This window comes from Drosophila subobscura, chromosome E, assembly GCF_008121235.1.
Source record: "Drosophila subobscura isolate 14011-0131.10 chromosome E, UCBerk_Dsub_1.0, whole genome shotgun sequence".
Taxonomy (NCBI): domain Eukaryota; kingdom Metazoa; phylum Arthropoda; class Insecta; order Diptera; family Drosophilidae; genus Drosophila; species Drosophila subobscura.
This window is the reverse complement of record NC_048531.1, coordinates 15083091-15108271: the sequence shown is the minus strand read 5'-3', so window position 1 is coordinate 15108271 and position 25181 is coordinate 15083091. Positions and strand designations below refer to the sequence as shown.

Genomic DNA, 25181 nt, shown 5'->3' with positions numbered 1-25181 from the left:
AATTGAATGCCGAATCAGACATTGAGGATTTAGTTAGGGGAGCAGCAAGAGCAGCAGCAGCAGCAGTAGCAGGTGCTTCAAGCCTCAACTGAGTGGCATGTTGCACTTTAAATGCAATTGCAGGCAACTTCTATCATCGTCGTTTTTTGCTGCTGACTTGCCTCTGGAAACAAATCAATTTATGCCTCACCAACGTTTGAACAATTTCTGATTCCAATTCTGTTTCGGTTTCTGTTTCTGTTGCTGCTTCTGTTGCTGTTTCGCTTTGTGCAATTGACGGGTCAATAATTAAGACTGGGCGCATGCCACTGCCAGCAGCCAGCAGCCAAAAGCTGCTCCCTCTTTGCCACATCGAAAAAAACATCTCCGATTGCTCTTTTTGCAGCTCCGAATGTGTGGGGGTTGGGGTTGGGGCTTGGTGGTTCTGGACGTTTCTTTCTTTATGACGTTATCGTTGCAAAGTCAATTTCCTTGTTGATTTAAGTTTCAAAGCCACTGACAAAGATGCCACGCAGATGGCTGGCTGCCCCTGCCCCATCGCAAGAGGTGTTGCGCCACGCAAACTGGATTAAATTTCGTTTAAAATGTAAATGGAAAAGAGCCTGATGGACAGGCAGAGAGGCAGCGTTTTTGGGGCTTGTCTTTTGGGTTGTGTGAATCATATCCAAATTGCGTTTCGTTTTGCAGCGGAACTTCCAACAAACAAAAAATGGAAAGGAAAAGCTAGGGCGAAAGTGAAAACGAAGGAAAACTAAAAAACACCTCATCAAAGAACATCAAAGGACGCCTAAAATGCCAAAGCCAAGGACAAGAGGGGAGAAAATCTAAAAAATTCGAAATAGAAAACAGGAAAAAAAGGTCTTTGCTGTTGAGAGTCGAAGCATTGGATACCCTGCAAAAGGGGATATAGATAAAAATATATAAATATACAACAAATTTACTAAAAGTAGAATACATTTTGCAGATATTTCTGATTGAGTGTCAAACCTCTGCTCTAAGTCATAATGCCTTTTGCAAGCAAAAGAAATAACAGTAAAGAAAGGCACTAGAAATGCGAAGTAAAGAAAAAATAAACATTTTACTTTGGGAGCGCACAACGCAGAAAATAAAATCAAGAATTTCACACCTTATCAATTTTTCTAGATTAACAAAACGAACAATGAAGTGCGTGGCGGGGTGGGGTAATGGGGGGGAAGGCTGTGAAATTGCATCATCAACATTGGGATAAGGCAACAGAGAGAAGGGAGTGGAGTTTGATCAACATCATCAGCAACATCATCATCATCAGTAGCAGGATGAGAAGAAGGAGGAAGCAGCCACACTGTGCACCGTCACCACAGTTTGTCATTAAGAAAGTCAAAAACTTCGACCCCCAAAGCAGAGGTTAGAATAAAGTGTATAGAGTGGATAGAGAGTAAATCGCATAGAGGGTGTCTCAGACACAGAGAGAGAGAAGATTGGGTTTGGTGTGGCTTGGCTTTGTGTGTGTGACAGCCAGTGTTGACATTTATTTTGATTTCAGTTTCGAGTGCAGCTCGTAAGTGGGCGAACCTTAACCATCCGCTCTCCCGCTCTGACTACTGTTTACCCACCACTCTGCACCCCCCAACACCCCAACGAATAAGAGTGAATAATAGTAAAAGCTCGAGTACTCCCCCATGCTAATGTGCATTCCGGCTTAAGTCTGCGGCCCGTCGAATCAGGGGAGGATGGCCTTTGGATGGGTGGCCCTTTTTTTGTTGTGGGTGTATACCCTGCCTATGTGGAGTCACTCAGTGTGGAAGACAACCTACCACAGACCCTTCCTGTTACATCTACCATCGAAATATTCATCAGCGCTAGAGTATCGCAAAGTTTTGGTTAACAAAGTTTGGTCGTTCCATGGGTTCCATGGGGTTTGTTTCCTAAATTGAATTTTATTTTATTTGGCAAATGCCAACTTTGATGTGTGCGTTTATTAATGTCTGCTGGGATCTGCTGCAGTGTTGGCTGAGACTCGGGGAACTCTCACGAGCAACAAGAGTGTAAATGTTCTCATACCCCTTTGATTTACCTGTTCCCAGGAGTTTCCCCAAGGAGCTACGGGAGGTAGTTACAATTTCCCTCTCTAACTGAACTCAGTATCCCATCAATCAACGTTCAATACACATTTGAGTTTTTCAATACTTGAATTAAATTTGTTGTTTGAAATCAAATAAAACGCTTGCCATGGCGGACAAGTAAGTGTGCGCTAGGAGGTGCATTCGATTCCGTTGATCCCTCATTCCACTCCACAGGAAAGACTACAATCCCTATGATAACCGTGTTGTGGAAGCTCCAATCACGTAAGACATTCCACCCATGGATGAACTCCACTCATTTGTTTTCCCAGGAACATGGGCGCATTTGTGTCGCTGCTGAAGGGCGTGATAGGAACAGGAATCTTGGCACTGCCCATGGCCTTTGCCTATACGGGTTGGATGTGCGGCGCCATTCTGCTGACTCTAACGACAATAATGCTGATCCACGGCATCACGCTGCTTGTGGGTGCACAACGTTACACGATGTTACCCTCCTTTGACCTCTGCCTCGATTATTTTGCAGATCATGTGCATGGTGGAGTCTGCGCGGCGGCAGCAGCAGGGCTACTGCAACTTCTCGGACACCATGGTGTTTGCCTTCAACGAGGGACCCAAGTGGTGCAAGTACTTGGCCAAGGCCACCGGCTACCTGGTGGACGGTGTGCTCAGCCTCTCCCACTATGGCATCTGCGTTGTCTATCTCGTCTTTGTGGCTGTCAACATGAAGCAGTTGGTGGAGCACTATGTCAAGGCCATGGATCTGCGCATTTACATTGCGATCGTGGGGCTGTGCTCCATTCCATTCTTTCTAGTTCGGCATCTGAAGTACTTGGTGCCCTTCAATATGGTGGCCAATATCGCGATGTATTTGGGCTTCTTTCTGATCTTTTACTACCTGTTTCAGGACTTGCCACCCTTGTCCGATCGCCCGATGTTCAATGAGCCCTCCAAGTATCCACTCTTCTTTGGCATTGTCCTATTTTCTGTGAGCTCTGTGGGAGTGGTAAGCCATGAGCTGATTCTACTCCTAATCGCACTCCTAATCCCACTCCCAATCCCATTTAGATGCTCGCCGTTGAGTCGGAAATGTCCCATCCGGAGCAATACATTGGCTGGTTCGGTGTCCTCAATCTGTCCGCCGTTGTGGTTGTCATCTCCTATCTGTTTTTCTCCATCATGGCCTACTGGCGATATGGGCCACACGTGCACGGCAGCGTAACCCTCGATCTGCCCACCGATGAAGTGTGAGTTTAGCTTGGAGCTGGAAATTTAAAGCCCCCTCTATAGTGTTATCCTGCAGAATCTCGCAGCTGTCCAAGGCGTTCATCAGCCTGGCCTTGTTCCTGTCGTTTCCCCTGTCCGGCTATGTCACCATTGACATCGTCTTCAACCACTACATGAACCACGGCAATCGCCTAAGGAATCCGCACTTTGTCGAGTACATTGTTCGGGTGTTCTTTGTCGTACTGAGCACCGTCAATGCGGTGGCCTTCCCCAATCTGGGCCCTCTGGTGGCCTTCGTCGGCGCCCTTACCATATCGCTGCTCAATCTGGTATTTCCCGCCTGCATTGATCTGTGCCTCAACTACCATGAACCCTACACCTACGGCAAGCTGCGGTGGAAGCTTGTCAAGAATATTCTGCTGATCATCATTGGCGTGGTCATACTCGGCTACTGCTGTACCCTATCCGTCCTGGACATGATCGAAGAATATGGCGGCGGTGGCAGAAAGACGTCCAGCTTGGAAAAGTTGCCCCTGGGAGTCTTGACGGACATTGAAATGACATCAAATTAGATCAATAGATAATATATTGTTAGAATTTTAATGGTGATCGAGGCAGTCTTAGGGGACTTGGCAGAGAGTAAGGGCTTTAAGATGGAGTTAGAGGGAGGGAGAAAAAAAAACAAACACGAGCGTGAGGCAAGCGGAAAACTTGGCATGTAAATTCAATGAATTATGGCTTGCAAAAATGCCTCGCACAAGCAACGCCTCAAAAAATACCAGCAGACTGTGTGGTGTGACCAAAGACTAGTCCAGCAGAATTCCAGGAGCGGGAGATCTGCAGAAGGATGAGTCTAGGAGCAGCAGCAGCATCAGCAGCAGCTTGAAATTCCATGCATAACTTGTAACAGCAACGAGACGAGAGAGCATATGTAAAAAAAAACGAAGCCAAGGACAGACTCACAATGAATTCAGTTTGTCCACAACATATGAAGAGTAACCAATAATGTAGCGACACAAAGATACCCTGCACTTAGATGGCGGCTCTCATTTAGGGAATGGAATAGACTGAAAGAGAGACTTGGGAGTGTTAGAAAGACTGCAAGAAAGCGCGTGAATATCCAGCATTCAATGTCCAACAAACCCTCACAATCCTCCTGTACAGGGCATGCAAAAGAATGGAAAATCTAGACCAGCCAAGTCTCTAAATTGTGTGGCCCTAAAAGTGTCCGGCGGCACATAATGCTCGCACACACACGCACACACGAGTAGAAATCTGTCTGTGCCCTTGGCCCATGCAACGTCTGGCACTGCCACTGCCACTGGACTGGTGGTGGCGTCACTGCCGCTGCTGCTGCTGCCCAATGGCCGCAAGGAATTTCACACAATTGCTAGAAAAATTGCAGAAAATTGAAAATGTGCGAGAGCGTATAAATTTTTACTGCGTCACTTGTGAATGCTAAATTGTTGTTATTTATGGGTAGTCCCCGCAGTCACACCCCCTCTGCCACGAAGGCAAAGAGGGAGGGAGACAGAGATCATCATCATGCAGAAACAGCTGAAGGAATGGTAGTTTCGGGGCATCGAAATGCTTTAGATTTGTCTTCCCAGGTGCACAGATTATATTCCCACTCCTCTTTTTAATGGCTTTCGTTTTGGGTCAGCCAGATAGCAGGAGCCACTCCTTTACAGCCCATTTCGAATATTTTATGCGACATTTTACCGGCTATCTCCGATGTAGATTTCGATTCGTGTCAAGTGCTTTTCTATGTGAAACTGAAATTGTGTCGCCATAATCAATCTGCAAATCCAATGCCTGGCAATGCCTTGGCAATCCAATGATGTCTGTCGCAAAGGTAAGCCGGCTGTCGGAGTGGCTGCAGGAGATTGAATTTCACTGAGATTGTGGCATGGCAACAGTTGCCACGTGGGGTAGCTGCCGTTGCTTGGCTCTGTCTCAGTCTCTCTCTTTCGCTCTATCGTCTGTAATTGATTAATGGAGCCTGCTGGCCACTGTCTGATGCCTGCTGTCGACTGTGTCTGATGCCTGTGACGTTCAACTTATGCCAGCGTGCGTTGTGCGGGGGTTTGACATAACCAAAGATGTGGCAAGGGGCAAGGGGGCAAGGGGGGTACCCATAAGCAGAAAGAACCCTAAAAGAACAGCCTCCATGGAATGGTCAAAGTTGCATCATGCCTAGGCAGTTAATTGGATACTTTTTCAATACTTTTATCTTCCCTTATCAACCTCCAACCTCCTTTCCATTCACCAATGCCACCTGCCCACACACACACACCCACACACCACCCCCTGTGGCATGCGTAATTTATTGATATACTCGCGCTAAATTATGAGTCTCCTGGGGGGCGCGAGAATAAAATAATTTTTTTTTGTTCTTGTTTGTTCCCTCTCTTGTTTCGGGCCGGAGCAATGGGATTGGCAATGGTTCTGCCTCAGCTTCTCGGGGCATGGTTGCAGGTGTGCTGCTGGGTCTGTGTGGAAATCAGTTAACCGAAAAAGTTGGCAACTTTTTTGCCGCTGCCGCTGCCGCTGCCTTTGCCGCTTCTGGTGCTCGCTGCCTGTGAAATCAAAGTTTGAGTTTATTCAAATAAACGCCGACATTAAGAGAGTTGCAACTGTTGCGTTGCCTCTGCCACTGCCTCTGCCTCGTGCCCTGCCAGTCTATGCCTCTTCCGTGGCGGGGCATAAATCAGAGCCAACAGCCGCAGCAAATGGAAGAGGCAACTTTTTTTCGTAGATAAACTTTTGACGTCATTTAACCCTCTTTTCTTTTTCGCGGCGGGGTGGTGTGGCGTGTGAGGTGTAAGGTGTGTGCTTTTTTGGGGGGTGTTATTAATATGCTCAAGTTTCCTGTTTTTTTGTGAAGATGAGATGTCAATCGTCTCGTGGGGCGGCTGCTGCACCTGCTAAATAATTCGTGGCACCATCGTATCGATTTGCCCCCTCAAACCAGAAGAAATAATGAAAGTATCTTGAAATTAGGATGGGGTTGTCGGGCCTTTTGTTTCCGTTTATTGTGCACAGAGAAAGCTAGAAGCTGGCAAGGAAAAAGTACGATTTGAGCGACTCCACAATCCGTTCCACATAGATGCCATTGGAGTGCATTACAAAGATTAAATTACGCAGCGGCACAGAGTTCTGGAAGGTACAAAATAATAGAGAATATTAGAGTGGAGTTAATTAATGCATTTTTTGGTTTATTTGTTAGAAATGTGAGAGGAATTTGCATTGCCTTAACTGATGATTTTCTGTGAAATTTGTATTTATTTTTACTAATATTAAAAGTAATATTTCATGGCATATATCTTCGCATAGTAACTGCCAAGCTGTGATAATCCACAGCAGCTGGACTGGCTGATGGCTTTGGGAATCAGTGTAGCGAAATCAATTATCAGAAACACGCTCTCCATTGAATTGCCTGATAAATATATGGATGCTGGCTGGATGCTGGGAATGTTGCCTGCTACGGAAATGCTCTCACACGCAGAAAAATAAATATAAATTGCCGCTGTGGCTGGCTGTCGATTTGATTTCATAAATATGTGCAGCACGTACCGCAGCTCAATTGCCAATTAGAAGAGAGCCCAACAAAAAATTGGTGGGGCCAGCATGGGCAACGCCTTGGCACTTGAAAGTTCGTGGGCCAATGAGGAAGGCTGCCCCAGCATGAGGCATGTGGCATACAGCTTGTGGCATTCGGCATTCGCGTCAACGGAAGTTGATTTGTATACCGAATCGCATACAAAAGTTGCCCACTTTTAACCTGCACCTTTTTTTGGTTTTCGGCTTTTTCCGGCATTCCTTTCGGCAAAACCCAATAAAGTCAATTGTAAATTTCTCTCACGTCGCGTTGGGAAATTATTAAGGAGCCAGCCACACGGTCGACCTTCCTTTCAAATGAAATTCTTTAAACAATTTTCCACACACACACAAAGAGAGAGGAAAGAGAAAGCGATGGAGCAGCGGGCGGAGCTCAAAGCAAACAAAGCGTGTCCCCAAAAACCGAAATACAATTACCTGACGTGGGGCTGGGGGTATGTATGTATGTGGTATGGGGTCAGAGGTTACCTGAAGATTGCTGAGAATTTTGGCAAACTTGGGTGTACCGATGCTGTCAACGAGGGCCGCGAACTGCTTGTCGCTTTCGGTCTTGTCGAAGAAGGTGGCCAGCAGTTGGTCCTGCGGCAGAATGTCCAATATGCTGTCCACCAGCCCGTGCAGGCCATTGAGTGGCTCTCTGGTGGTGGTCGTGGCTAAAGTGGTACCGAAAATCTTTGCAGTTACACACGAAAAACGAACTTAGAATATATTACGTGTACGCACCATTGCCGGCCGCCGAATTGCTGGCCAAATCGAGGGTTGAGGGCTTGCTGGCCTTTGCCAGGGAATCCATTATCTTGATCACATCCAGGCCGCTGGCATTCAGGTATCGCGTGAAGGCCAGTACCTCGGGCAGCTGCAGCATCTGGTGCTTGATGGCAACGAAGCTGGTGGAGAGGAAGGTGTAGGCCCGCTGCACCTCCGCATCGTGGTGGTAATAGTGGCTGGCAATCGACTGCACTTCGCGGGCCGGGATCAGAGCCACAAAGGCACTCAAATCGATGGGCTGGCAGGCGGGGCTCTCCTCCGGCGGTTGGCTCTCCTCTTCCTCAGACTGCTCCTCGGAGACGGACACATCCTCTGAGAGCGGCTGGCTCTGGCCCTGGCTTTTGGTTTTGTTCGAGAGAAATATCAGATCATCCGACACATTCGATAGACTCTTCTCTTCCTTGTCCTCGTCGCTGGAGGAGTCGTGCAGCGTGATCAGTGCAATGTTGCTGCTGTTGTCCTCCGTCTGCTCCGTATCCTGCACCTTGATGATGTCCTCCACCAGCACAATCTCCTCGCTGTGGCCGAACGATAGGCAAATGCACGAGGCACAGAGCAGTGCCAGCAGCACTAGATGGCGGGGTGGTGTCCGTTGCACTCTCATGTTTGATGTGTGATCCACTGAACGCACTGGGAGACTCTGGTTTGCCCCCTCGGATGGGTGGCTGCTGCTGCCGCTGCCGTGGAGACTTTGGAGACTCTCGCCGCAAATTGCTGAGCGCTTTGTCCCGCTAATTGAATCAACAAACCACACAGAGGAGTCTCTGCTGGTGGTCACTCGATAAAGATTTGAGTCCATCAAATGCGCGTATTGATTTATATTGGCTTATCTGTGTTTGCCTTTGGTCAGTGCCCGTGCCATTCGTTTAGGCCATAAAACACGGCCGCAGGCTCCAAGCCTCGTAAATTATTTGAATGCGAGCTTCCTGTTTGGTGGGGTAAGGAAACTCTGTTGGAGCGGGAAAACTCTACACTCCCCCTGCCCGCAATTTCCCCGATGTCGCTCTGATATTCACACATTGACAGCTGTTTGAATGTCATTCGGTTACTCACTGTACGACGGGTACGAGTACGAGAATGTGTCACTCATTCAGGTCTCTCTGTCTCGTCTCGTCTCGTCTCTCCTTTACATCTCATGTACCCTCGCATGTATGCGGATATACACTGTGCATAGATTGTGCGCTGACTGTGATATATTCATTTGCTCATTCAGCAAGTTAAGTAGGAATAAAATTGTCAATTTTCATGTCATTATTCCATGTCGTCGTCGTCGTTGCCGCTGTCGTTGTCGTTTGCCGCGCGGCATTCACTTTCGCATGTGTCAACTGTGACACTCTCTCTCTCTGCACATGCCTCTTGCCCCCCATGCTGCTGCTGCTGCTGCCCCTATACGAATATATATATATAGTATTTGTTAGCATGCTCAGATATGATTTATTCACTTGGTTTGATTTATTACAGCCCTCACACCCACACAGGCAGACACTCTCTCGCTGGGAAATGGGAATGTAAATTGCCTCTGCCTACAAAACCAATAATTGTATCGTTGTCAACGTCAGCAAAGGGTCCGTCCATGAGTCTGTCTCTCTGTCCTTCTGTCTGGCTGTCGCTGCAGAACTTTACTTGCTGGTTGTGTGGCAATTTTTTACATAAATTATTTAACTAAGCCATAAATTGATTAAAACTTTGGCCGGAACACTGTTAGCTGGAACACCAGTGGCTGCCACCTATCATAACGTATGACACTTGATAAATTTTTGGAGCCCATTCACCCCCTCCCGAATGGACGAACTTTTGAGCCGCAAAGTTCTTGCGTTGGCAGTAAACAAAAGCTGCCAAATGGCAGCTGCAGGGAGTAGGACGTACATAGGTCAGGCGGCAAGTAATCCTCTGGCCCTCGCGGACCGAAACTTATAAATTAATTTCTTGCCACACCACACCACACACACACACACACACACACACATACACACATAAATACAAAATACTTTGGCAGGCACTTGGGGCATACCAGCGCAGCAGCAGCAGCAGCTGCCATAAAGGTGGCGCAGCAAGTGCGCTGAGCTGCGCTCTGCTGTGTGGCGTTGCGGTTGCCAGCCTGCCAGCCAGCGTGCCTGCCACTTAATTAACTGCAGTCCGGCTGCCGTGGTCCAAAGTATAGCCAAAGTATTGCGCAAAAGTAGGAAGCGGCACGCACCTGTGACATGGCTCAGACCACCACCCCACCGCCTGCCATGGACTCTTCCATGGACCCTTCATGGCGGTTAATTTCATGCTGCCTGAGCGCGTCCCTCCCCTTCCGACCGAGTGTGTGTGTGTGTGTGGAACGTTGTTTTAAAGTGATTTGCCTGCGCCGGAGCCTTTTGTTTATGTTGCGGCATAAGAGCCTCCGCTTTACCGCAAGTGTCAACATTTATTTCCAACTTAACACTTTTGGCGTAACATTGCGCTTAATCCGCAGCACCGTAGCGCCAAGAGCCAAGAGCCAAGAACTTGACTAATTTTGTGCAAAGTTCAGCATTAACATTACCGCAAATTAGCAAAAGTTTTTCGCACAAACAGCCGCCGCTGCGCCAGAAAAACAAAGGAAGAAAATACAAAAAAAATCAAGTAAGAAAGAAATTATTTCGTTTGGAATTAAGACTGAAAGATACGCTGGAATTGTATGTCTTTTGTTGGGCTTTTGGCTGTCTCTACGCGCTCTGGGTGATTGGTGAAAAATTTAAGAAGAACGCAAAGAAAAATGTCGAAGAGAATTTGGAAAACTATCGACAGAAACCGGAGCAAAACTATCTTTAAGATTATTGTTTTTTGTGTGCTGTTTGTTGGTTTACTTTGTCCAGCCAGAGAGATTCGTAAGATTGCCTCCTGCTATCATTTATCGTAATCTTCCATAGGCAAAAGTGATTCCGCCTGGACACAAGTCTTACTTCCTGCTTCCCCCACCAACATACATAAATTACAAACCAATATACCCTTTCACTATACCGAGTACCCTGCATAAACAGACACACACACACACACACACACCGAAAGCGTGAAGAGAATCGGATTCCAGAACAGAGCAAGGATGGGGATGGGGCACAGTTTGAGTTGTGGCATCAGCAGACGTTGCCTGCCCCACTATCTGGTGGATGGTTCAGTGACTGCCATAAATTAACTTGTCTGAGGCCCAGTTCCAGCAAACTTCTTTGCCAGATTTTGCTTGGATTCCATCCACCCCTCGCCCTGCTGCCGGCACTTGGACTTGTAATCTGTTTCGCACTTAATGTTCCCTGCCCTGCCACGCCTCCGTGTCTCTCTCTCTCTCTACCTTATTTTGCCTGGCTTGTTTAAAGATCAATCGATAAATGGGTCTACTCCACATTGACTTGTCCACGTCAGCCGTCAATCAGTTTTGGTTCCACATCCAGCAAAAGATGTCACTAAACCATAACAAAACCAACAAGAAAACTGGCTCGAAGGGAGAACCGAAGCATTAGATACACTAACAGAAAATCGTAGAACAATTTAAGGATTTGTTTCCGCTTCTTTCGAAAAATCTTTGTACCCGCTGCAAGGGTTTAACAAAGTGATGCTCCTGCTCAGCCTTCAATCAATTGTGGAGCACGACGCTGATGGTGGCGGTGTGTGAGACTGGAGGGGTGGCTGTGGGGTTGACTGACGGAGGGGCTATGAAGGTAAAAGTGTGGAGGGGCTAAGAGGCCATGGGGCTATGTTCTAACGCTTTTGACACGTTTGGCAAATATTTGAGCACGTCTAAAAGTGCGCCACGGACCACGCTGCCGTTCAATATTTTCGAATCGGGAGCACACAGCCTCAGATGGGGGATCGGAGCCCTGGCAACGAGAACCTCTGGCACAACCAAAAACCTCTCATACCCTGCAATGGCGTGCCAGTGCGTGCTTTGGCCTTGGCTTGTGGCTTAATTAATTTTCGCTTCCGTTAACAATTTTTATGTGGACTTTACTTGGACTCCGCTTGGGTGAGAGTCGTGGGTGCGGGGGGAGGGAGCTTCTTGCATGCGCTGATTCCGTGTTTATGGCCGCTTTAATTTGCCACTAATACGGGCCCGGGGTACGTTTGTGGCGGAATTATTTGCCGGATACATGCGATTAGTTTTGCCCAGATTGCAAATAGTTTTTTTTTGCTAGTATTTTCGTATTTTCGTTTTGGCCAAATGCGAAAGCGTGCAACAAGTTAATTACATAATTCAGCACCCGCCCAAGCATTCATTTTGTGGCACACTCACGGCGAGTATGTGATAAGTTATGCTACCCAAACCTTATGGGGATCCAGGCCAATGGGGGATTTCCGCATTAAACTAAATAAATACAACATTTTCTTTTGGCAATTCGAAATTCTGGTTAAATAGGCAACGACAACAAGAACAACAACAACAACAGCAGGAAACTTGTCCCAAAGAAAAATAAAATGAAATGAAATGAAATAAAATAGAAATAGCACAGCAGAAGCAGAAGCAGCAACAGCAACAGCAAAAAAAGCGACTTAAAAAATAAGCTAAAAGTCTTTTGAAGTTTGCCAAAGAAAAAGCGAAGCAAAGAGAGGGGATTGCACGCTGGCAATAAGGGGGTGGAAGGAGGAGGAGAACACATGAGAGGGATGAGAGAACCAAACAGCTCGCGATATAAAGTTGGGGCTTTTTGGCTTTGACGCACGTAGCTCCCGATTTGAAAGTTTGTCGTGTGTGCTCCCTCGCTCTCACACTCTCTCTCTCCATCTCACTTTCCCTCTCTCCCTCTGTGTGTGTGTTTGTGTGTAGAGTGAATAACAGGGAATCGACAGAGCCGTGCTGCAGAATACACAGCCATCCCTCCACCTCTCGCGACTCCTCATTTCGTGCGCTGCATCGCTTTTATTAAGCTTATAAATTTTTTATTTAAGACTTTTCACTTTGAGCTGTTTGTGCACGCCTCGGGGCAGCATCAGTAGCAGCAGCAGGCAGCAGCGAAAACAAGTACTGAACGACAATCATGTGACATTTATTTGAGACGCGCCGCAGAACATTTCAATTTCCCATATTCCACACCAACACCAACCTGCAACTCCCTCACACACCCCTTTTGCAGGCCATAAATTATCCAAATAGTTAATGCTGGGCACAACAACAACAAAAAAACGTGTGATATATGGTGTGACAATTTCATTAAATGCCCAAGAGCCCAAAAGCAGCCACCAGCCAGCAGCCCATCGCGTTGCACATGCATTTTTTATATCGAATATCAATAATACAAAAAAATTGTCCCACCAACAATAAATAAAAAGAGAAATATGTGCATAAATGTATATTGAATATTTGATAAACTGCAACAATGTCGCGCTCCCATGTCCCATGTGGCTTGACCGCTCTTTTGAGGCCTCGCCGTATTAGGTTTTCGAATATTTTAGCTTGCAAATGCAACGAAATCCATGTGGAGCAGGGACTTTATTTGATTTGATTTGTGGCACACACTAAGCCAGAGAGAGAGCGAGAGTTTGGCTAAACTAAAAACTGCATATTTTCAGGGGACAACACAACGCCGATGGAACGATAAAGATACCCACTAAATGGGAGACTTTCGGGAATATATTAGAGGGATTTTTGGTAGATTAGTTCCTAATATTTATATCTATAATGGACAACGAATATGTTTCGAATATGTTTCTTCTAGCAAATAAATTTCTATTCCAATATTCTGGACAAACGTCCCTCTACCTAGTTGACATGTCATCTTCAGCATTGGCTCCTTCAGCTTCCATTTTTCACTCCATCGTCCATGCTGATAATAAGGTAGTGGCACCACGTAGCGTATGCGTAATATGACTGGTTGTAAGTAGTAAGAGGCCAGCAGCCTCACGTGCTGCATATAAATTGCTTCGTTTCAACATTTTTCAAAATGAAAAACAGCAGAAAACCCAACATAGAAAAAAAGGAAGGGAAAAACTCAACTCTAACTTTTGTTTGTCCCCAAAGTGAGGTGCAAATGACTTTTGTTCTTTTTTGGTCGTTTTGCCCTGCCGCCTGACAACTGTCGAAATAGTCGAGAATCGAGCAACGAGCATGGAGCATCGAAATGACCAAAGCTTTTGGCATTGCCTAAACGTGCGTGTGAATGACCAAAAACTGGACACGAACACACAAGTATTTATGGTAGATGTTTGGGGAGGGAATGAGATGAAAAGGGGGTGGCATAGCGGAACTACATGTCGATGTGGGCAAACGGAAATCAATTTCCATATGCAAAACTTTTTTAGTGCACGTGCTGGCGCAGAGGCAGGGAGAGTGACTGAGAAAGAGAGAGTGTGTGGGCGGGGAGGGAAATCGAATTTTGTCCATAAAATATTCAAATTGTTCTGTATAAACGACGCATAAACATTCTTTGTGCATATCCCCCCTCTTGACCAGGTGGGGATTGGTGGGCGGACACACACACCTGCATGCAGTGCCCTGCCGCCGCACACCCACAATACTCCATTTTGATCAGTTTCGGTAGGAGGCTGCTGCTTGCTGCTCCCTCCCTCCCTGAATCGCATAAATTTTTATGTTCAAATGCCAAAAGCCGTAGGCTGGTGGGGACTCTGAGTGGGAGTTGAAATTGTTTCTGAAGCTGGGTCTCGATCGCTTAATGTGCCCCGCGGCAGAAATTCAATTTGTAGCACATCCGTGGCCAACAGAGGCACAAAAAGGAGTGAAGAGAAAGCTGCAAATGTGAAAAAAGTGCAAATGTCCGACTGAAGGAGCGAAACCAAAGCGAAACGAAACGAAGCTGAAGCTGAAACAGAAACAGAAAGAGAAACAGCAACTGAAACAAAACAACTGGAAAAGTCTACCCCGGGGGCATGCACCCAGCTCTGACACCACAAAAGATACGAGAGGACAGAGGCTGGGTTGCAGTGGCAGGACCTCTGTTGGGGGCTGCTTCTACTTTGCTATGCGAGCGAACGATTGATTGAAAATTGATTTCATTATGAACCTGTGATGCATTCAGGCATCCTTACCCTCTCGACACCACACACAGAGACACACACACGAGTATCATTCAACACCCTGACAACCCCCTAACCAATGGACGCCATCCAACACCATTCAGCCAGCCATCCATCCATCCATCCATCCATCCATTCCCACGGTATCTTCAGTTGATAATTGGATTTCGAAAGGTTCTCTTCACTCCCCACCAAATCCCTTGCCGTCTGTAGAAGTGTTTTGTGCATTTCCTTTTCAAATTAGTTATGGAATTTTCGCTGTATTTAAATTTTTGTATCCCCTCTCCCCCTTATCGAAGTTCTCAAGACCTCAAGGGAGTGGTGGGGCAACATCTGAGGCAACATCAGACTGACAGCCTCGCACCCAGAGATCCAGGAAATTAAGCCGCTTATGGCCAGAGCCCTTTGCGTCCCTTTTGTTTCTTTTTGTTAATGCTCAGACCGTGGAGCCATGGTCTACCATGGTCTGTGTCCCTCGTGCCACGTTCTTGGCCATATTCCGTTTCCGTTTTGGCGGTGCTCCAGCCGGCCGGCCCAAAAATATTACTCAGTTGCCATTTCACTTAAGATTCCCGGCTGGCCAAGTGCACTTGTGGCTGCTGTTGTCTGTCGCGTAGCGTATTTAGCATAAAAGGTAGCGCCATGTCTTCCGCATGGTCTTTGGGTGCTTTTGATGTCTGCCATTGTTGATATTTTGCATCAAAATTCGGACAAGGAAGTGAGAGAGTGGGAGGATGCGGCGGAAACCAAGCGGAAGTGGCGACATTTTTGAATGTCACTCGGCATTTTGAGGTTGCCGCAAAGTGCGCAGCTCAGAATTTGCATAATGCCAGCAGGAGTAGGGGATGCGGTCTGGGATTGGGAATGGAATGGGACTGGGATGGGATGGCTGTCCGTCTCGGGTTGCTATGCAAATGTGAACAAGATGCGTGTGCCATTTGTTGGGGTCGTGAGATGATGATCCTTGTAAATATGAGTTGAGTTGAGTTGAGTTGGCCGGGTTAAAAGTGATTTGATACCCAAGTGGGCGACACCTAATATCAAAAACAAAACACAAAATTCTAGACGCTAAAAGATGGCTAGCCCGCGGAGCAGGAAAGCTCCCACAGAAAAGGAAAAGGATCAACTGGTTTGCGTCTCGGGGGATGCCAGGGCGCAGCTTATCTCACGGATACCCCGCGAGTTGGACAACTTCTGGCGCATGGATCCGCGCGTGCCGGGTGGCCTGCTGAACGGCCACGCCTACCTCAGTTCGCCCATTTTGAACAAATCGCTGGCCTTCAGCGACTACGAGCGGCGAGTGATGTCCATTCACGGCATGCTGCCGGTGGCAGTGCGCACCATGGACGAGCAGGTGGCCGCCTGCAAGATGCTCCTCAATCAGATGACCACCCGGACACAGCAGTTCATGTATCTGCGCAATCTTGGAGGCACCAATCGGCGGCTATTCTACCGCCTGCTGGAGACCAACTGGAACACCTATATGCCAGTGCTGGAGAGCTCGGAGACGGACTTTCTGATCAAGCTTCACAGTTTGTTCTTCCACAAACCGCAGGGCATGTACATCACGATCAAGGATCTGGGCCATGTGGGTCAGATGCTGCGGAATTGGCCACGTCGCACCGTGCGCTGTGTGATGGTCAGCAACGGCGCCTCTGTGCTTAGCATCGGTGACTATGGCATCAACTCCATGGCCGTTCTATTGTCCATTTTGCATCAGAATGTCATCTTGGGCGGCATACATCCGGACTTCTGTCTGCCCCTGGTGCTGGACGTGGGCACCGACAACGAGGAGCTGCTGCAGGATCCCCTGTACATGGGTCTGCGCGAGCATCGTACATCCCACTTGAAATTCCACCAGCTCTTTGACGAATTCGCACTGTCCGTGCTGCAGCAGTTTGGCTCGCGAACGACCATCCTGTGCAAGAACTTTGATGCCCACAATGCCATCTACCAGCTGGAGAAGTACCGAGAGTTGCAGTGCTTCATGGACATTGACTTCCAGTGCCAGGGGGCCTGCGGCCTGTCCGGCGTGGTTGTGGCCAATCGTCTGAAGAGAATGCAATTCAAGTGCAACACTTTCCTCTTCTATGGCACCCATGCCATGAACATTGGCATGGCCCGCCTATGCCTTGCCCTCTTCAAGAAGGAGGGTCTGATCGAGGGCACAGCACGGGAGCGCATTTGGTTCTTCGACAACAAGGGCCTGGTGGTGGGCAATCGAAAGGGCATACCCGCGGTGCTGCGCGAGTTCATCAACTGTGGGAAGCCAACCACGGATCTGGCGGAGGCCATTGACCAGATACGCCCCAATGTCTTGGTCGGTGGCGGCGGGCAGCCGAATGTCTTCACCAAGGAGGTGCTGCGCGCCATGGAGCGGAGCGCCGAGCAGCCCATCATCTTTGCCATGTCGCGGCCCATCGAAAATGCCGAGTGCTCCGCCGAGGATGCCTTCACCTACACCAAGGGTCGGTGTATCTTCATCACGGGCTCGTCGCTGCCGCGTGTGAAGTATGCCAACAAATGGTACCAGCCGGGACGCAGCAACAGCATCTATCTGCAGCCGGGCATTTTGCAGGGCATCCTGCTGTCGGGCATGACCACCGTGCCGGATGAGACCTTCCTGGTGGCCGCCGAACGCTTGGCCTGGCTCGTCTGGCCCGACGACTTGGCCCAGCGCAATGTTTACCCACCGATACGGAAGATTCAGTGCATCAATCAGCGCATCGCAGAGGCCGTCTTTCTCTATGCCTACCGCAAGGGTTTGGCCACGCTCTGGCCAGAGCCGAACAATCCCACCGAGTACATCAAGAGCCAAAAGTACGACTCCAGCTATCGGACGGTGGCCAGTGAAGTGTACTGCATGGAGGATAGTGTAATTTCCACAACCGAATCCCACAAATATTACAAGGAGAACGCATAGATTCCACAATGTTATTAAAGAGAGAGAGAGAGAGAGAGTTGAGGGGCAAATGGCATGGCATATCATATCTAATAACAGTTGTTTGCCCGGTCCTTGGGCGGGGGATCGGGCATCGGGTTCTAGGGTTCTGCATATTGATTTCGATTCGAAGCGTACAAGTGCCCAGAGTCCTGTGGCAGTGGCCCACCAGCGTGCAATTAATTGCATGCAATTTTCATGTGTCAACTCATGCTGTGTGTTTGTGTGTGTGTGAGAGAGAGAGGGTGCGGTGCAAGGGGCTGGCTGGAAAAGTCTCCAGTGGGGCACTATATGACGTTGACACTATACCAACAAGCACACAAATGTGCAATGAACATGAAGAGATACCCTGTGATGTAGTACTACATTTATACATATTTTTGTATGTGAAAAGTGCAAATATCACAAGAGATCTTGGATGATTATTACAATATGAACCCCTATAAATTCATAGCATTTACATTCATATCTATTGCAGTGTAACAAATGACTCTGTCTGCCTGTCATACCCCAACTTGTACCTTGCAAAACAATGGAAACAACCACCATGAAATGCTATGAAACAAAGCCACAACAAAAATTCAGACAAATTAAATTGCATGAGTGTTTGATTGTGTTTGAATGTGTGTTGGGTGTGTGTGTGTGCCGGTCTGGCAGTGACAGGTGCGTGTGTGCGGGAGAGCATGATGTTTCATTGGATTTATCAAATATGGAAAATGAAATGCATTCGGCATTGTGTCGGGTTTTTGTCAGTCATATTGAATTATTTGCTTAGTTTCTGTTGCCTGCCTTTGCCTTCCATTCAAACCATCGATCGTTTATCGGCACTGCAGGCTACAAATGAATAGAGAGAGAAAGAGAGAGACTTTCCAGGATATGTAACACGAATTTTCATTAGTTTCGAATTGGATGAATAGCCTGGCCCCATCAGAGCTTCCCCTTTTTCATCATTCGAACACATGTTCCACTGACAATGGGTACACTGGCGGCTTTTGTTCGAAAACAGGAGAAATGTACTTTTATTAGAAGGTAGCTGTGTCCCCCTCTCTCCATTAGGCTGGTCCCCAGGAGATAACTTCGTAACCAATTGCTTTTAGGCTCTGCGCATCAATATCGTGGTCCGACAGCTCCCGGATCACACTCGCCACGTTCTTTGAGCTCTGAAAATGAGAATTGAATGCATGTACACATGTAAGCATAGAATTGCAACCTATAACACCTTACCATGGCTGCCTCTACCATTATTTTGAACTGTGCACTACGCAAGGCCTCGTAGAACTTGCCAAATAGGGGACTGCGCTGGCGCTTCTCGCTGATGAGCGCCACAAAGCGGTCACGAGGCAGATGTGTCAGTAAATCCCGCACAAAGCTGATAAAGGAACCCACTGCTTCCCCTCCATAGGATGCCCCTTGCGGCATGAGCACTAGAATCACCTCCTCCTCGGCGTCCCATCGAGCGCCCTGGACATTGTACACACTGCGACGCTGGACACGATTTCTGTAGCGCTGGGAGTAGATGGGCCAATGGCGGGATTTGGGTCTGGAAACAGTATCGTTGAGGTGCACAAAGTTGACTATCTCCACGACCTCTGGCAGGGCCTCAGTGCGCTGCTGTAATCGCTTAAAGTCGGAACTGCGTAGAAATTTCACAGCCTTGCGGAAGCCCGAGTCGGTGATCAAGTGCTCTGCTACCAGTTCATCGATGGTGGCACTTGGTATAAGTTTCGTAAAGTCACGCAGTTCATTCATCAGCTCCGGTGAATAGCGGACTTGTCTGTGACTCCGATGAGCATGGGCAGAGACCAGCACTAGCCCGAACAGCAGTAGATGAAGCATTTCAATTATTTACCGCAATATTTCTACACTAATGTCTTTGATTTACTCTTCGCACAACTGTTTTACGCTTACTCCGCGTGATTTTGTTTTGGGCAGCGACACTTACGCTTTCGAATGCTGTGGAGATTACTGTTTATGACCCATTTACTGCTACATAAATTACTCATACAGCGGGGTATATACGACAGTGGCAAAGTCTGTCAAGCTGGGTAGTAAACGACTGCAGCAGTGATTAATGTTCATGTATGTTTCGGGGGGGAATATTGTATGACTAAGTAGTAGCTGTCGCATACACTTAACCGTCGTAGCCACTGTTTGAAATTGCAGCTTTTCGATGTTTCGATTTCAAGGGTAACCGAAACGTCGAGCCGCTGAAGTTACTTTTCCTTATCTTGCAATTGCAAGAGCGTCGGGAGCGACTCTCTTCGTCTCTGCTTTGTGCTCCAAAACAAACGGCGCTCGCAACCAAAGCGGGCAGATGGAAGGTAGGGAAAGAAAGTTTTACTCTCCGTCTCTCATTGTGTCCCGCTCCCTTTGTGTCTCAAATACACATGCACACATGCACATATATTGTGGACCTGCGATTAGCTGCCTCTGATGGATGTTCCACCTTATATTTTTCATGCCTTGTGCGAGACTGCAGAAACAGCAATAAATTCGACTGCAAACTCAGTGCGTACAGTCGCTTCCCCCACAATTGACCACACCAAGAAAAGAGACAAACACAAAATTTCTTTTTTTTGCTTATTAAAGAATCTTATCACATTTATTTACTGCATTTTCTTTATATGTGTTTACAGCTAATTTGTTTTTGTTTTATTTCATTGAATTATTCTGTTTTCCATTTGATTCTTTTGTTTTCTTGTTTGTTTTTTTTGTTGTTGGAATATTTTATAGCTCATGAATCATCAATTTGCGTTTTTTTCTGTTTTCAAATGGTTTGAATTGAACCACATTCGAATGTTTTTTTTTTGTAATTTAAGCGCAAATTCTCCTTTATTGTATGAATACTTTGTAAAAGTTGTTTATCTATGTGTGTGTTTTTTTCTGTCTGTGTGTGTTTTTGTTTGTGTATTGTATGCATGTATTTATATATATCGCGATTAATTTATTATTAATTATTACTATTTTTACAATAAATTGTGTATTAAGTACTCAATTAATATTAATTTCCATCTTTAATTGCCATCATGGCAATTGATTTCTGTTTTCTGTCAGTTTTTTATCATTTTTTCAATATCTTTTTACTCAACATCATGTGATTGTCATACAAAACATTTCACATAATCTTCAAATTATTTACAATAAAATCCTTGAACACAAAAACTACCGAAGGCAACAAAAAATCTCGTATGGATTCATTAAAGTTAGAAGCTCAGAGCATTAGTAGCTTTTTAAATATTTTCCATTGTTTTTTTGATGTTTTAGTTTCTTTGTAGTATTTATTATTTTTAGTATGCAACGATAAAATGTTGGTTATATTTTTCCTATTTTTTCGGTTGGGAAACATTAAAAATTTTGCTGAGAAAATCTTTAGAAAAATATTGTTGTTGAGAGTGTTTTTGTTGTGTTTGTGTGTAGATAATGAATTAGTTAGTGTTCCTTTCAGTTTGTGTTCCTCTATTTCTGCAAATACTCGTTCCTTTTCGGGGCTTACTGTTCTGTGAAGCGTTTAGTTTTTCCATGGCTTATGCTCTTTTTATGGCAGTGTCAAAGTATTCTCTTCGTATTAGGGATACGATTATCCACCTGCCTAATCCTGTCTCTCAGCCATAAATACATATGTCTTACTAAATGCATTTGAGTGTGTCTGAGTTACTTCTTGCTTAAAAAACGCACATACTTGCCACACACCAACTTACCTAAAACTAGGGATTAAGTAATCTCATGAGCATGTCGGATGCTGGTCTCAATGCAATACGTACTTTATGTACGATATCTATACGTGTATGGTTGGTACTAGATGTTATCTAGATGCTAATATATGTATTTATGTATAACTATATTTATTGCTTATCGTAAACATTAGAGGCCAACGCACAATCTATACAAGAGCGAGTTAATGCCAAATAGCGAATCGTTCAAAATCAAAATCAAATCGTAGAAACGTTAAATCAATGCCTGGTTAAATATCTTATCGTCTAAAGCAGTTCTACTATATACAAAATCCTCTTCATCCTCCTCTCTATCTCTGCATCTGCCGTGCGTCATGGAATCTGTCTCGGTTCTGTTTTGGCTATATTATAAGTTGGTTCCGTACTTGTCTATGACCTAAACATTGGGCAGATATTCACACACATATCTTACATGCGTACGAGTACATGTATAAATATACATATAGTAATTTATGCGTATAATCTTAGACTATGTTTTAGTTAAACAAATATTGCTAAGTAATATACAAATTCGTTTAAGATCTTCCCAACCCCCCAAAAACCCAAAATGGCCAAGCGACGAGTTCTCAAAAACATAACATAAATCGAAATCAGTATTAAAAATGATCATCTATCATCATTATCATCATCATGTGAGCTATGTTTATAATTATACTTGTCAGATTTTCACTTTAGGTGGTTTTTGTGTATTTTTAACCGTAGCTCGAAATAGATATAGAGATTCTCTGTGTCGGAGAGTGTATTCTGTGTGTGTGTGTATGTGTGTCTATGCTGTGTGTAAAACCGTAAATTTCCATTTGATTTATGGCAGGATCCTTTTGCTAGTAACTTTTATCGTTTACTCCATCTTTGTATATCAGTTAGTTAATGTCGAAATCAATCAAATATTTGACGCTGACAACATCTCAAAACGAACGGAAAACGGAATGGCAAACGTAACGAAGGTGTTGATCATAATAAGAAAACTCATTGAAATTATCCGAAATATTGTCGATGCTAAAAGCTTAAAAATTTCAGTCTTTGTAGTTGGTTTCTGCTCGGCTCTTGTCACATGATTTTCTCCCCATCCTGGCATTTTCATCTCACCATCTTCTCCCTTGTCTGCTTACTGTGTTTGGTTTTGCTTCATCTCCTCTCCTCCTGCAATAATACATACACCAATGGAAACACATATTAAATCGAGCAAATGCGTGTACAGTACATTTATATAGTATGGGGTCAGGGCATTGGGGAACTGGTGAGGCTTCAGAGGGGGCGGGTGGTTTCAATTGCGGGTTGTCTTACAACCTCCACTCAACTTACATTTACATTTTAACTAGAAACTTTAGAAACGAGCAAATATGGCAAGCACGAACACGAAAATGTACAGTTTGTGGTGGGCGGGCGGCACGCCTCCCTCCGACGATGATGACAAGAACTCGGAGCTATATAAGTACTCTATTGGGGCAGCAGCAGGAACATCGGCAGCAGTCCAGGGTAGGGTAATGGACAAAGGACATAATTTTAGGTTAGAGTTTTGGTTAGGGTTTACATACACACTCGAAAGAAAATAGTTGGCAATTGTTGTGCTTGAAAAAAACCTTTTTGGAACCGGAAAATGTTTGACAATTGCCAGCAAAGGTTTATTTTTTTTTAGAAAAATATCCACACTGGAATGCAGGATATTTTTTCAATTAAAAACTAAACACTTTTTCAACTAAAATTTAAAACTAAATTCGAGTGTTGTTCTACTGTGAATGATAGTGGGTTTTAATGGGTGTTGGTTGTGGTGTTAGTTTTGGTTTCTGTTTCCATTTCTGGGCTACTCACTTCTGGGTCAGACCAGGGCATCATTGCTGAAGACATCGTTGACATGTTTGCCATTGCTGCTAACAGATCCAGCCTTGTCCTTGAGGCCGCATTGCTGAAACGAGCGAGTGGGAGAATGGTAAAGAATGGAAATTATGTAGGTTTCTATGCGCACAATATTTGCTGGCAAATTAGAAAATAATTAAAACACAAAAAGGCAGCCCCCAGGCCGTGCCGCACCGCACCTGGCGCTGAAAAATTAATTAAAACAATTAACGGCAGATGGTGCGGGCCCCTGCCCTGCCCCCCACGGCAATTACCGAAATAAGCGTATAATTTTGGATTTCTCAAGAAATGAATTGAAGTGTGCTGGAACCCACCTCCTGTTTGGCCTGCCATTGTTTCATGGCCGATTTGTATTTCTCGAACTCGTTGCACCAATGCGAGTAGATCTTCTGGTAGTCCTGCTTCTGCGAAGGAGGCGAGCATCTGTCGGGGGAGATAGAGAGAGAGAGAGAGGGGGGAAACGCGTTATTGACAGTTCCGGTTTCGGCCTCAAGAGAAAAGTTGGGCCAAACTGCTAATTGCGATGCCAGGCCCTGGAGCCTGGAGCTTGAGACTCACCTGTGCGCGTCCACGGTTACCCCGTAGCTGCAGAGCAGGGTGCCATCCAAGTAGCTATCATAGCGGCCGCCATCGCCCTCATTAACCGCCAGCAGGACGAGGCCGCCCTCGTTCGTTTCAATGTATTTGGTGGGCGTGTAGCGTACCTCATAGCTGCCAGACGGAGAAGAGAGAGAGATAAAGATAGCGAAATAAATAGAGGGGAAGCGACGTGTTTAGAGAGCGAGAGATTTTCCATTTTCCCAACCTCGAGAACGCATTGAAAACGCACAATAAAAATCAATATATATACACTTTGTGTGTGTGCGTTTGTGTGTGTGCGGCAGACAGCGACTTTTGTCGCTGTGGCAAAAGAAAGTTGAAAGTTTTTCCATTACTTGAAGCCCCAGAAAGTAGAAGGAGCAGCAGGAGCTGGGGGTTGCTGGGCTGCAAGACTCGGAGACGGGGCAGCATCCCCAGTCAAATAAGCGTAAATGCCAAAAAGCAGACTTGGAGAGCATTTTAAAGTGTCAATTTACCGCAGCATTGGCAGCAGCCAGGGCTAAGTGAGATGAAGCGAAGTTTCCCCAACCATTTCATTATTTGCTTTCAATTTTTCAAGAGATTCACAGAGATAGATCTGGGGAAGTAGATATAGAGACTGCCGACTGCCGACTGCCGACGACACTTACCGTCCCTTCTCCGTGGAGTGATGATACCATCGCGTCTGCTTCTTTCGCAGCACCTCTGGCATCTTGACGAAGCACGAGAGATGCAGTGTCTGGCCGTAGGAGGAGGTGACACGCTTGCGGAGCACACTCGTATCGCAAATGCCCGACGTCTCGTTGGCCACATCCTGCAGAAGGCCGAGCTGGTACGGGCGGCAGGCATTCACCTCCTGGTCCCAGCCGCAGTAGGGATCGGCCACACAGCGGAAGCAGCTGTCGTAGCGGCGGGCACACATGGCAATGTCGATCTGCTTCACCTGATGATCGGTGGCCAGGTAGAGGGAGCCCGTCTTCTGGCTGAGAATCAGCTCGCGGATGGGTTCGTTGTGCGGCGATGCCTCGAAGATGTCAATCAGATTGGAGTGCCGCTGGCCGTAGTGCATGAACTGCACAATCTTGTAGATTTGTCCCGAACTGGTGGCCACAAAGTACACCAGAAACTCCTGGTTCAGCTTGTCGATGCGTATCCTAGGGCGGAGATAAAACACAAAAGGGAAAACCACAAAAAAGAGAGAGAGAGAGAGAGAGAGAGAGAGAGAGACGTTAGAAGAGGGGAAGTGGCAGGGCAGCCACATTGGTGGCAAGAGCTTAACTAAAAACACATCCTGCGGCACATTGTTCACAAGTTCCGGCCAAGTCAAAACATTTCTCGCTGCCAGAACTACAGTCTCTCTGTGTCCGTGTCTCACTGTCTCCAGGCTAGAGCCGGGAGCCTCAGAGAGTGAGACAA

At 46.3% G+C, this 25181-nt stretch overlaps 5 protein-coding genes across 6 annotated transcripts in view; 2 read left to right on the top strand and 3 right to left on the bottom strand.

The window, feature by feature from the left end:
* The first annotated feature begins 2142 nt into the window (after window positions 1-2142).
* On the top strand, window positions 2143-3856 carry LOC117889764 (glutamate transporter polyphemus-like). Its single transcript, XM_034794211.1, has 6 exons — window positions 2143-2219; window positions 2277-2324; window positions 2372-2522; window positions 2584-3063; window positions 3126-3304; window positions 3361-3856. The coding sequence occupies exons 1-6, from the start codon at window positions 2209-2211 to the stop codon at window positions 3854-3856; spliced, it is 1365 nt and encodes a 454-aa protein (XP_034650102.1). The 5' UTR covers window positions 2143-2208.
* A 2435-nt stretch (window positions 3857-6291) lies between these two features.
* LOC117891008 lies at window positions 6292-8313 on the bottom strand. The gene is made up of 3 exons (XM_034796164.1): window positions 7629-8313; window positions 7374-7558; window positions 6292-6443 (listed from the first exon to the last, which is right to left on the bottom strand). Exons 1-3 carry the CDS (start codon window positions 8275-8277, stop codon window positions 6336-6338), a joined length of 942 nt encoding a protein of 313 aa, XP_034652055.1. The 5' UTR covers window positions 8278-8313; the 3' UTR covers window positions 6292-6335.
* A 7407-nt stretch (window positions 8314-15720) lies between these two features.
* On the top strand, window positions 15721-17672 carry LOC117891006 (NADP-dependent malic enzyme). Its single transcript, XM_034796163.1, has 2 exons — window positions 15721-17593; window positions 17662-17672. The coding sequence occupies exon 1, from the start codon at window positions 15736-15738 to the stop codon at window positions 17581-17583; it is 1848 nt and encodes a 615-aa protein (XP_034652054.1). The 5' UTR covers window positions 15721-15735; the 3' UTR covers window positions 17584-17593; window positions 17662-17672.
* Window positions 17673-18344: 672 nt separating this feature from the next.
* On the bottom strand, window positions 18345-19529 carry LOC117891009. The gene is made up of 3 exons (XM_034796165.1): window positions 18826-19529; window positions 18625-18761; window positions 18345-18503 (listed from the first exon to the last, which is right to left on the bottom strand). The coding sequence occupies exons 1-2, from the start codon at window positions 19435-19437 to the stop codon at window positions 18654-18656; spliced, it is 720 nt and encodes a 239-aa protein (XP_034652056.1). The 5' UTR covers window positions 19438-19529; the 3' UTR covers window positions 18345-18503; window positions 18625-18653.
* Window positions 19530-21250: 1721 nt separating this feature from the next.
* The window catches only part of LOC117889863 (semaphorin-2A), a 44863-nt gene continuing 40932 nt past the window's right edge, over window positions 21251-25181 (bottom strand). Inside the window, exons 11-15 of one of the 2 annotated variants that reach the window (XM_034794369.1) lie at window positions 24416-24919; window positions 23745-23897; window positions 23501-23609; window positions 23138-23235; window positions 21251-22469 (exon numbers count right to left, since the gene is read on the bottom strand). In XM_034794369.1, coding sequence (XP_034650260.1) covers window positions 23149-23235; window positions 23501-23609; window positions 23745-23897; window positions 24416-24919 — 853 coding nt within the window. In that variant the 3' untranslated portion in view covers window positions 21251-22469; window positions 23138-23148. Of the gene's footprint in view, window positions 22473-23137; window positions 23236-23500; window positions 23610-23744; window positions 23898-24415; window positions 24920-25181 lie in introns of both variants that reach the window. The other variant, XM_034794368.1, reaches the window with a different exon arrangement.

Coding starts and splice junctions, on each gene's coding strand:
- LOC117889764 (XM_034794211.1), top strand. Junction 2,325..2,371: donor GTTGTGGAAGCTCCAATCAC/GTAAGACATTCC, acceptor TTGTTTTCCCAG/GAACATGGGCGCATTTGTGT. Junction 3,305..3,360: donor GATCTGCCCACCGATGAAGT/GTGAGTTTAGCT, acceptor GTTATCCTGCAG/AATCTCGCAGCTGTCCAAGG.
- LOC117891008 (XM_034796164.1), bottom strand. CDS start 8,277: ATGAGAGTGCAACGGACACCACCCCGCCATCTAGTGCTGCTGGCACTG. Junction 7,559..7,628: donor CAATTCGGCGGCCGGCAATG/GTGCGTACACGT, acceptor GTACCACTTTAG/CCACGACCACCACCAGAGAG. Junction 6,444..7,373: donor AAATTCTCAGCAATCTTCAG/GTAACCTCTGAC, acceptor TGTACCTTCCAG/AACTCTGTGCCGCTGCGTAA.
- LOC117891006 (XM_034796163.1), top strand. CDS start 15,736: ATGGCTAGCCCGCGGAGCAGGAAAGCTCCCACAGAAAAGGAAAAGGAT.
- LOC117891009 (XM_034796165.1), bottom strand. CDS start 19,437: ATGCTTCATCTACTGCTGTTCGGGCTAGTGCTGGTCTCTGCCCATGCT. Junction 18,762..18,825: donor TAATGGTAGAGGCAGCCATG/GTAAGGTGTTAT, acceptor TCTCATTTTCAG/AGCTCAAAGAACGTGGCGAG.